This window comes from Lucilia cuprina, chromosome 5 (assembly GCF_022045245.1).
Source record: "Lucilia cuprina isolate Lc7/37 chromosome 5, ASM2204524v1, whole genome shotgun sequence".
NCBI lineage: Eukaryota > Metazoa > Arthropoda > Insecta > Diptera > Calliphoridae > Lucilia > Lucilia cuprina.
The window spans coordinates 55,570,968-55,582,564 of NC_060953.1; the positions used below are offsets into that span (position 1 = coordinate 55,570,968).

Below are 11,597 nucleotides of genomic sequence, written 5' to 3' on the forward strand. Positions count from 1 at the left end.
AAAGGAAACATATAGAAAATCCTAAACAAAAATAAAGAACAACAAGTATGAATGTATAGTCGGTCGTAGCCGACCATATGATACCCTACACCAGTCAGTATGTATGTTAAAATTGGGGATTATTAAAAAAAAGCATTTGGTTTGTTTTTTAACTTTATTTCGGAATATTTTTACTTTTTTTTGGCAAAAAAAGAGATTTTTTTAATATTATTTATGTAGAATTTTTTATTATTTATGTAGAATTTAAAAGTGTTATTAGTGTTTGTAAGTGAATTTTGATCATTAAGTCATTTTCTGAAGGAGAGTTTGTATGGAGGATAGGGTCAAATGAAGCCCGATTGTTACAAAAATCGGTAGTATCATTTAAAGTTATATAAAACTAAGTTTTGTCGACTTTTGTTAACATAATAGATCATTTAAATTAATTATAAGCCAAAAGGCCATATTTGGGGAGGTACGGTTGTATGGGGGCTAGTCGAAATAATGGACCGATTTCAACCATTTTCAATAGGCTTCGTCCTTGGGCCAAGAGAAGCGTGTGTGCCAAATTCCAAATCCAATTATCTTGAAAATTGCGGCCTGTACCTTGCGCACAAGGTTTACATGGACAGCCAGACGGACGGACGGACGGACATAGCTTAATCGACTCAGAAAATGATTTTTTGCCGATTGGTATACTTTAAGGTGGGTATAGGATGAATATTTTGTATGTTACAAACATCAGTACAAACCCAATATACTCTCCCCACTAAAGTGGTGTAGGGTGTAACAACACATAAGGAGGACAAGTTTGACAATACAATCAGACAAAAAGAAACAATCCAAAGCCAACACTCCAGCGAGCTTTGCCTTCTATAGCCTCTCCTTTTGGGTAATACCTACCCGCAACATGGAGTCTAGTCTAAAGTCTACTGTTAATTCAAGTCTATCCTGTAAACCGAACCCGAGTAAATTTCTTGTTTAAAAACGAATTCTCATAATTCTTCTAGTTTTCCTTAAAGAAGCAACAAAATTAACTGCAACACAACAATCTCAATATACTTTTTTTTGTTTTGTTTTTATTTTTTACATGCATTTCTTTTGTAATATATGTAGTATGTGTATCGTTTTTCATCGTATATAGACATAGAAAAATTTGTTTTTTTTTTAATATATATTCCTGCAATTACAATTAAATAGAAAAATAAATGTACACTTAATAATGAATAAAAAGGTTAATTGAAACGCATATACTTTTTTTGAGAAAGTCGTTAACCTGCTTAAAAAATATTTATTTATTGTATTATAAGTCAACATTATGTGTCGATGGATTTTACAATTCGCAAAAATATTTATAAAAAAAAAAATTAAATAAAAATGAGCGTTTTTTTAGAAAATTAATTAATTAATGCCTTGGCGACACGTTTAATTTACAATACATTTAACTTCATTCATTCTCATTCAATGAGATCTCTAGCATAAATATGTGTAATTCACTTTTACATTAAACGTAATAATTGCAACAATTGTAGTTTTTCTTTGCGTTTGTTTTGAAAAATTAAAACAGAGTATATAAGTTATACGTCATAAAAAATACCAAGGACTTGTTGTTTTTTTTTACATTTTAAAGTCTTAAAGTTTAAAAAAAATTCAATAATTTCTTTTACTATAATAATCGTTATTTTTCTTTTTGGAATAGTTTTTTTTTTACAAAACCAAAAGCGTGCAATTACTACAGTTTTTTTTATTGGTTCTTTGTTTTCATAATAAATATACATAAGAAAGAAAAATTACAATAAAAATATGTTATAAATTAAAATTTAGTTTTCTTCTGAAGTATGTGTGTATGTAGTTTTCTTCACAATCTTTTCTTATTTTTGGTTTTAATAGAAAATTGGACAGATTATAGTTTTTTTTTTTTTTTAATTTCATTTAGAAAAAGTATAAAAACAAGATTGTGAAAATGATTCTTCGTTTTAAATATTTATTTGTTTGTTGTTGTTGTTGTGGTTTGTTGTTTTTTTTTATCGTTTTAGCAAATGTAATATTAAAGGGATAAAAAATCTGAAGAAATCTTTTGCTGTGGTGTCATTATTATGACCCAAATTTAAAGGAAGAGGGTACAGTTTGTTGGGTAAATGAGAAACCACCACGTTTTTCAATTAATTTCGATTCCTTGGCAGCCTTACGTTGATCGGCTGTAACAACTACTTCTTGCAAGGCTTTAGTTTGTTCTGGTGTCAAACCAGAAGTGAGTACAGAATACCAAGCCTGATCTTGAGTAGATAAAGCTAAAATATATAAAACAAAAAAGTTAATATTTCGAACGTACAAAAAAACGTGTATTTTCTATCTTACCTGTAATAACTTCTTTGAAAGCAACATACTCATCAATGGCATTTTCATCTTCTTCTTCGTCCAAAGGTGTAGTAAAGCCTTCTAGGGCGGTTTCATTTAAATCATCAATGCTTTCTTCTTCATCATCATCAGACTCTTCGTCATCGTCCTTAATAACAGCTTTCATTTCAATACCAGCTTCAGCTGCTTTAGTTTTACTAAATGAAGCAATTTGTTCCAAATAATCTGGAGCAAATTCATCAATTTCATCTTCATCACTGGACAAAGCTTCTACTCATGAAAAAAAGAAAACAACATGTTATAATGTATACCATTTATTCTCCCCCCAAAAAAAATCCATTACCTTCACAATCGTCATTTTCCTCTTCTTCCTCCTCTTCTTCTTCTTGAGCACGCGATTCGTAGGCGCGTTTCAAACCGTCAAAGAGTAAAATCAAAGATGGAATAATTTTACCAGAAACTTCACTCAGTACTGCAGGCTTAGCATCGCCCAATGATATAAGAGTACACAAACCCAAAACACACAATTTACGATCATGAATACTGAAAAGACACAATTCCATTACTTTTTTGTTGTAATAACCAAATGTTTATGAATACTTACCCTAAGAAACAATCGGTATCCAACAACCATTGTTTAATGAAATGTGAGGAAATGGGTTCACCATTGGGTTGAGGCATTTTATCCAAAATGGAAAGTAACAATTGAGGATTATAGTATAAAGCAGCAATGACAACCTTTAAATAATTTACCACATTAAAAGTAAAGTAAAAGATTACATGAAATAAAGAATATAAGAGGGAGTAAATACCTGTAAACACATAGTACGCAATTCTGAAGATTGAACTTCTCTAGTTAGACGTGATAAGGCCAATTCCACAAACATGGGAATTACAGAATCAATTTGTCCCTTGCATTGCAAGATAATAACTTCCAAAAGTTTAGCAGCATGACATTCAGGATCTTCACCCGGATTGCTGGTCAACATCTGAACAAAAACAAAGCAAAACAAAAGGCAATAATAACAATGGCTCCATCCAAATTTTAACTTGTAAAACAACTTACACTCTTACACATATCATACATGGCCAATAGACGATTTGGATTCGAAAGGAAAGCAGGTGTATCAATTGTCACATAGTTGTGCAAAGCTGGCATCATATCAATGAAATAGTCCATGCCATCTTTTTTGAACACCTGATAGATAAGTTCCAACATTTGCCACATTTCAGCGGAAATAGTTTTCGATGTCAAGTCAAAGACTAAAGAGAATGTCTCTTCATAGAAATCGGTAATGTTGTTTTGGAAGATGTGACCTACAACATTGATGACAATTGGATGTAAATTACTCATTACCTCGGGATGTTCTTCCATAACAGTCAAAAGAGTTTCGATGGTATTTAATATACCCATAGCTGTGATGGCTTTTTCATCACCACCATCCTCGGATTCCAGTACATGACTGAAGGTGGTTGCCAAATGTTGACAGATTTCCATGGCCACCGGTAATAATTGTTCCGAGAAAGTACATACGATTTTTTGCAAAACATTTGTCAAATCCTCATTTTCAGTCTCGCGTATGATGGTCAATAGTTCTTTTGTGATTTCCTTGATTTGGCCCTCACAATAGGGAGCAGCAGCATCTTGTGAACTAAGGAACATTTGCAAACCAATAGCAGCTTCTACCTTAACGGGTAATTCTTTATCGTTCAACAGACAATTGGTAGTTAAACGCATAATTTCTCCTAAAATTTGTGGATTTTTCAATTGAATGTCACAGAAATAGTGTAGAACCCAACAGGCACGGGCACGCATATGTCCGGCGGGATTTTGGAATTCAGGGAATACATAAGTGGTAAGCATGTTCTCAACTTGATCACGATAGATGCGTTTCTTTAGTAGAACATCAGCTAAAGTACCAATCATGTGTAGAGCACCATCTTTTTGTTTATTATCGGCATTTGGTGATGTTATGATCTTTAGGAAAGAAAAGGAGGGCGAAATAAATATATTTTAATTCGTACTAAGATTCCATATATTTGCTAAAAACAAATGTTATCTAAGGATAACAACTAAAAGTTAATCAACTGTCCATCTATCAGATGTTTGTATATGATACGATTTCTCTACACCCAAGGTTCGTACTTTGCGTTGTAAGGGCTTTACCGGTCGTTGTTTGAGCACTATTTATGGTAAACGGTAGCAGTACCTGAATGCTAGCCAGTCTTTCAAGAATCAGTTAGTTTGAAAGCAGGATGGCTCTATCTCTATCGGCCCTGTTGTGCGCGCCTTAACCAGTGTCTCAGGTGGAAATCGAACTCATCACCCCCGGTCTAACACACTAAAACACTAAACACTAACCTACCGTAGCCCAAAAAGTAAGTTGTTGTTGTTTTTTTTAACAGTACAACTGCGGCCGATAGTTCTTTCGTGGGGAAAAACATTCGGTTGATACAGCTGTCCCTGGGTTGACAATCTTTGGCGGAGTGTGACTCGGGTCGTTATTGTGCAAAGATCCAATTGTCTTGGAAACAACTAGGACACTAAACACTAACTTACCGGAGGCCAGGGCATCGTAACTAGCTAACAACTCCCCTTAAAGTCAATGTAGATACATACTGGTCGACCTAATTACATGCAAGGACAATTCGGACAAGCCGGAGGAGAGGAATGGGTTTTGTACATGACTGTCCTTAACCTAGATGGTCTTCAGATGTCAAGTGACTCATTCAGTGAAGCCGATGTCACTAAGAAGTTAAATTCGATCTATTGGAGAAACTTGCTTACAGTCAAAAAGCAAGGAAGGCTTTTCTTACTGACGATTCAATAGGAAATCTCAAATGGACATCATACAAGAGCTTTGGAATGACCGATCTTAAAATCAAAAGTCGTCAAATCATATAATTCGATATCGTCAAAGTCATCGAACACGATAAAAAAGACTGGTCCATAAGATTCCCCATAAGATACTTAGAGCCAGATCTGATCAACCCGCTCCAACAATAACAGATAGATAAAATGTATGTACAACTTACCTGCATAATAATATTCATAGCTTTGGGTAAGATTCCTTTACGTTTCTTGCAGCATGAATGCAATAAAGACTGAGCAGCTGGAACAGGAGTAGCATAATCCTCGAAAATATCTGTAGGGATAAGATATTGAACAATTCCTTAAAAAAACCCAACATATTTAATGTGATTAATATTAATATAATACCTACCAAACTTCAATTTGATATATTCATGAGGATCAGTTTCCCACAATTCTTGATCTTGATCGGAGAAAGACATAATAGGGAAGAGAACATCTTGAATAATGGCAACCATGTGAGGTTTAATCAATTTCCAAGAGAAAGCGTGACTTACACTTTAATTTAAAAAAAAAGAAAATTAAAAATTATATTTTTAATTAATTTTTTTATTAAAAACTTACGCATTCTTGATATAAGTCAAGTTATCAGTTAGAACACGTGGTGAAACATAAATGCGGTTGCGATATTGATCTAATATCTTGAGTAAAACATCTAAGACACCTTGAGTAAAGGTGGGTAAATACCATTCGGCAAACTTTTGGTATTTATCACTAACCACACTACGGGGACTACCATAGCTAAAGAGTGAAAGAGATAGTAAGAGTGGAGTTATAATTATAATTATTTTTTCTTAAACAACAACAACACATACCGTTCAAACATGCGCACCATAATGTGTAAAGCCCATTTTTTAGTTTTCCACCAGGCAAATTCAGGCTTTTCATCATCATCTAAATGAGAACAATCTGGTACGGGACGATCGGCAATTTGACGACATATCTCCATCCATTGTGAAAACATTTCTTTTGTTATCAAATCCAATGGCAAACTAAATTGTGTTAATGCATAGTAAATTTTTAAAATTTGCTTTTGCATTAAAACCGATTGCTCCGTTTCAATACTCATCAAATTGACCATCAATTGATAAATCATGGGCAATAAAAGATTCATGGCTTCATTGAGTGGAACACGTTCTTCGGCACGTTTATATTCATAGGTTTTAACCAATTGATACATAGTAACCAAAGCACCATTCCAGCCATTCATATCGGGATTTTGTAAATAAATGCTAATATTATCAACCACCTGTGGCCAACGTCCAGGAAAATCATTTTTAATGATATGATTTACACAAACCGATAATTGTACTCGTATAATTTCGGGAGCATGTACAATAGCATCAACAATCGAGTTACGGATCATAGCACGATCTTGTTCATGTATCGAAAAGGGTATGGGTTCACCGGGTGCTACTTCATGATCAGCCCAGCTGCTAGAAATCATATTTTTAATGTAAACAGCACCAGCCTGACGAACAGGTTGATCGACTGTATTTTGCATAACAATTTGTAAAATTGTTGGTACAAATCCAATAATTTTATGAATCTTAAATTACAAAAAAAACATAAGATTTAAATTAATAAATTAATTTAAAAAAACACATCATTAATACATTAAATTTAAACATTTTGTTTATGTATGTATGTGAAAAAGAGTAACAAATGTTTAAAAGTGATTCATTGTTTAATTACATTTTTTCCATTCTTGCTTTCTTGGTAAATGAACCTAAAATGTGTATGTACATATAAAGAGTGCTAAATATTTAATTATTCTTTCTTTATGATACGTCATCTTTAAACGATAATTAAAAATTTTATATATATAAAGAGAGAAAAAAGAAAAAAAAGCAAAGAATTATTTCAGAGTATCTATTTGCCTTGTGTGGAAATGCTTCAAATACCATTACGCTATATGTACAATTATTTTAATTTTACAAACACGTGCTGTTAAAATTTAATTGAATTTTCTGAATAAATTTATTGATTCATTTATTTCTTTAATATTTGTAATTATTTGGAATTGAGGATCTTTTTCTACTTTCAAAATTTTTTAGGTTTAATATAATTTTTTAAAGTTTTTTTAGTTTAAAAAGTAAATGCTAAAGATTAACATAATAAGGGGCGGGTTTTTCAGATAAAGATAATCTACATTCTTTGTTTAAACCTAGTTTAAATGGGTTTTTCAAATAAAGATAATCTACATTCTTTGTTTAAACCTAGTTTAATATGTATATGTTTTGTGTTTTTCAGTAATCAGTAAAGTTAATTAGAGCGTTTTTTCAGATAAAGATAATCTACATTCTTTGTTTAAACCTAGTTTAATATATGTTTTATGTTTTTCAGTTAACAGTAACGTTACTTATAATCTTAGTTTAACTGAGTGTTATTGGTCAATTTAACTTAAGTTATAAGTGAAAAAAAACACAATGAAAAATGCAATAACACAATGATTTCGGAAGAACAAAAACTTAATATTTTAAGTAAATTTTCTTATTTGTTTTATTTATTATTGTTTTAAATGGTTTTTTTAATTTTTTTCAAAAATTTTCATTTTACAAAAGTATTATTTGCAAAAAACAGCTGTTCATTGTTTATGTTTTTGAGTGAAAAGTTGACAATACTAATAAAGTTAACTGAACTTAAATCCAAAACTGAAAAACACAATTATCGGTTAAAGTCCGCCTAAATTTGTTCCAAGTTTAATCTAACAGTAAGTTAAACCTAGTTTTACAAAGTAGCCGTATTTGATTGTAAGAAAGCTTTAACTGAATACTCTCGCAGAGGCAAGGTTTACATCATATGGATACCAGGCCACTCGGGAGTAGTCGACAACAAAAGGGCGAATGTAATAGCTTTAAAGGGAAGGGAGCTCCATGTAGTTAACCTGACAAACGCAAAACCACGCAATAAAAGCTGAATTAAAAGTATGAATGAGAGAATCCCATAAGGCCTCTTGGAATAATGAAACGGTGGGTAGAACCCAAAAGATTTTATGGAGTGGCCCTGATGAGAGCAAGACGAGAAATCTCCTCAAAATGAGCAAGTCTGAGTGGATACACATGATTACGTGCACATCTTTAAAGGGAAGGGTGCTCGATGTAGTTAACCTGACAAACGCAAAACCATTTGATGCAACGAAAGCTGAATTAAGAATATGAATAAGAGAAGCCCATAAGGCCTCTTGGAATAATGAAACAGTGGGTAGAACCACAAAGATTCTATGGGGTCACCCTGATGAGAGCAAGACGAGAAATATCCTCAAAATGAGCAAGTCTGAGGTTAGTATGATGGTACGTATTCTGAGTGAGGATTACGTGCACATCTATACAAAATTGAATGTGCGGATTCAAACGAATGTAGAGCATGTGGAGAGGACAGTGAAACTCTAGAGCACTTTCTTTGCCACTCTAAGGTATTCGTCGAAGTTAGATCCAAGTATCTTGGAAGTGATGTTATTCCGAAAATAACATTCTTAAACAACACTGATTGAACATTTTTTTTTATGAAGTGGAGCGGACAACAGGCCCGATAGTGGCCTAGGTGTATTTCTTCGGATTTGATGTAGTATACATCCTTCTATCAACCTAACCTATCCCTTTCTTAAGATATCTTAACCTTAATTTGAAAAAACCATAAATTGACAAAAACAATTTACATGTATTTTCATATTTCGACAGATTGAATTTCGACCTGTTACTTCCCAAAAATTGCCAAAAAAGTACGTTTTTTTTCAAAAACCTTACATATATATCATGTACTTAAGACCAAAGCAATTTTATCCTTTAGAAAAGTATACTTTGATGTATGGTATGTTTTTGTATTTATTTGTTGTTGTTGGTTTGTGTAATTATAGAAAAATATTCAGATGGCCACACCCTGTTTTAAGCAAAATCTTCATTTATTATTTAAGTACATACATGAATGTATGCAAATTTTTGGTAAATAATATTTGCATAAATTGAATGCTATTACTGTACATTTTAAATATTCCCTAATTAATTTATTATCGATTTGAAAAAATTTTAACTTAACAATACTTCTACTCTAGACCATAAAGCTACGTTCACAATGCTGCAGTACTCCACACTCCAGCAAATTATATTTCTTTCTTTTTCATATCAACATAATTTTAAATTTGACTATCTCGTTTTAAGCCACTCCAGAGTCAAACAATTTCTACTCCAGAGTGTAGATTATTTTCGCTCTGGAATAATATAAAAATGTTAATGCTCACATGAGAAAGGTTAATTAAAAAAAGAAATAAGTTATTTTGTCAAAAATAAAAAGAAAAAATAATTTTAATTAAAATTTTAAAAAGCATATTTTGAATGTGTTATGATGTTTATTTTGCAGGAAAGATGTTTGATTGAGCCAGAGGGTCTTAGGTACATACAGAGGACAGGACAGGTTGAACTTTATATCATAGGTTAAACACTATTTACTAGAGACATGTTACAAAGGTTAGAAATTGTTTAAGACAAGCTGTTCATGAAGGGGCATGGGTGATTGCAGGAAGAATTGGCAGATTGTTAAATTGCAGAGTGGAGTACTCCAGCCTTAAAATTTTATTAAAATCCGAACAATCGTTTAGAAATTGATGTCCTAATTCAAAATTTAAACTTGACATTCTCTCTAGACATGTGAAATTTTATTCAAATCTGAACAATCGTTTAGAAATTAGAATTATTTTTTAAAAGTCCCTCTACTGAGTATTGATAAGTCGAAAAAATTAAAAAAATCTTACATAAATTTTAATTCTTGTACAGATTTTTAAATATTAATACAACTCAATTTATATTTCTATCTTATCCTAAAAACATTTGCAAAACAATCACAAACACAACAATGTGTCAAAGTTTGTTTTTATTTCTAATTAGATTTTGCAATTTTCTTTTACACCTATATTCCTTATTTCTTTTCTTTTTAATTGCAAATTCGTATAACTTTTCAAAAAAGAATAAAGTACTAATAATGCTAAAATACGATAGAATGGAAAAGAAACAAAAACCCTTTAAAAGCACCTTTAAACATGGTCATATTTCGGAAATAATGAATGTTTCTAAAATTTTTATCAATTTCAAATTTTCCACAGTTAAAAAAGGTTAAAAAAATATAACCTTTGGAAATGCATTGTTAATAAAATGCTAATAAAATGAATTTATTTAAAAAGCACATGTTTTTTTTTTTTGCTTATGCATGTTATTAGTAAGCACAGAAAATAATAAAAAAAGCAAATATAGCACTTTAGCCTCACAAATTGTACATTCACTCCCACCCAGCTAGAAAACGTCATCCGCCATTAAGGCGGCATAGCATATTGTTAATTTCTGTATAAAAATCCATATAATCAATCGAAATTTAATATGCATTTTACATGTAAGAACGAAAAAAAAGGAAAACCAATTTAATGGTACTAACCTGTGCCAATTGGTCTTCTGCCGCCTTCCTCTGTTCAGGATTGGGATCAATTGTTGCACGCAACAATTCTGTCAACTTTTGGGCATCCATATTTTGCTTAATTCCTTTACAACTATATTCACGAACAATTGCCGTAGTTTAACTACACAATTAGTATTTAATTATTTTAATTAAATAATTATAAAATGTGCAAATAACTCGCGAAAATTAAGGAAAAAATATGAATCGTGTAGTTCTATCGACAACGGGAAGAAACGTGTTTAGCACCCGCGAGCAGAGAGCCCAGCGCCGGTTTGGCTTAAAGAAGACCAAACCTAGCCGCCGAATAAATTTCATAGACGCCGTGACTGAAAGTTGTTCAGACGTCTTGAAATCTTATAGCGTATTTTGTATATAAATTGCCATAGGCTATCACAAATTGCTGAAAACTTTTACAAATTGGTTTTTATTTACTATTCTCAAGCAATGTATATGTACAAATAAATTATGAAATAATTGTTTGTTTGATATGGGACATTTTTTCATGTAATTGCAAAAAATCAGGGTATTCGAACGAACAAGATTAGAAGTTGTTTTGACAAGATTTCAAACGTCGATTTCGGCGAAACCTGAGGTATATTAATGAAACTAATTTCAAAATGTTAACTAATATCCATTTAAAATTAATATAATTATATACATTTATTTTTTCTAATTAATAAAAACAAAATAAATTTTTGACATATTAACCTTAAACAGCTGTAAACACCATATTAATCTACCTTCAATATACCGTTAAACATTTTTAAATTACAGTTAGTTAACATCCGATTTTAAGCCGCCGCCAAAAATTACGAGTAAAAATTTCTGTCAGGGTTGTATTAAATCGTAGTATCACAAAGTTAAGTACAAAACAGGGTTGAAGTTATTTACCGAATATAATTTATTTCTACATTTTAGTGCATTTTATATATTAAGTAATTGACAT

The 11,597-nt window shown here is 31.6% G+C and overlaps 1 protein-coding gene across 2 annotated transcripts; it reads right to left on the reverse strand.

The window, feature by feature from the left end:
• Nucleotides 1–1,910: 1,910 nt before the first annotated feature.
• On the reverse strand, nucleotides 1,911–10,895 carry LOC111678519 (importin-7). 2 transcript variants are annotated; one of them, XM_046951968.1, is made up of 11 exons: nucleotides 10,631–10,895; nucleotides 6,025–6,758; nucleotides 5,774–5,950; nucleotides 5,562–5,707; nucleotides 5,374–5,510; nucleotides 3,404–4,315; nucleotides 3,150–3,326; nucleotides 2,942–3,075; nucleotides 2,681–2,880; nucleotides 2,338–2,607; nucleotides 1,911–2,270 (listed from the first exon to the last, which is right to left on the reverse strand). In XM_046951968.1, exons 1-11 carry the CDS (start codon nucleotides 10,718–10,720, stop codon nucleotides 2,074–2,076), a joined length of 3,174 nt encoding a protein of 1,057 aa, XP_046807924.1. In that variant the 5' UTR covers nucleotides 10,721–10,895; the 3' UTR covers nucleotides 1,911–2,073. The 2 variants fall into 2 exon arrangements, with proteins under 2 accessions (XP_046807924.1, XP_023295663.1); XM_023439895.2 differs by having other exon boundaries at nucleotides 5,374–5,483; nucleotides 10,631–10,894.
• Between the last annotated feature and the right edge of the window lie 702 nt (nucleotides 10,896–11,597).

Bases quoted from the DNA above. Each gene is read 5' to 3' on its own strand.
- LOC111678519 (XM_046951968.1), bottom strand. From the start codon at position 10,720: ATGGATGCCCAAAAGTTGACAGAATTGTTGCGTGCAACAATTGATCCC. The intron at 4,316-5,373 runs GTAAGTTGTACA...TCTTTCCTAAAG, and splicing joins CTATGAATATTATTATGCAG to ATCATAACATCACCAAATGC. The intron at 2,608-2,680 runs GTAATGGATTTT...TTTCATGAGTAG, and splicing joins GGAAAATGACGATTGTGAAG to AAGCTTTGTCCAGTGATGAA.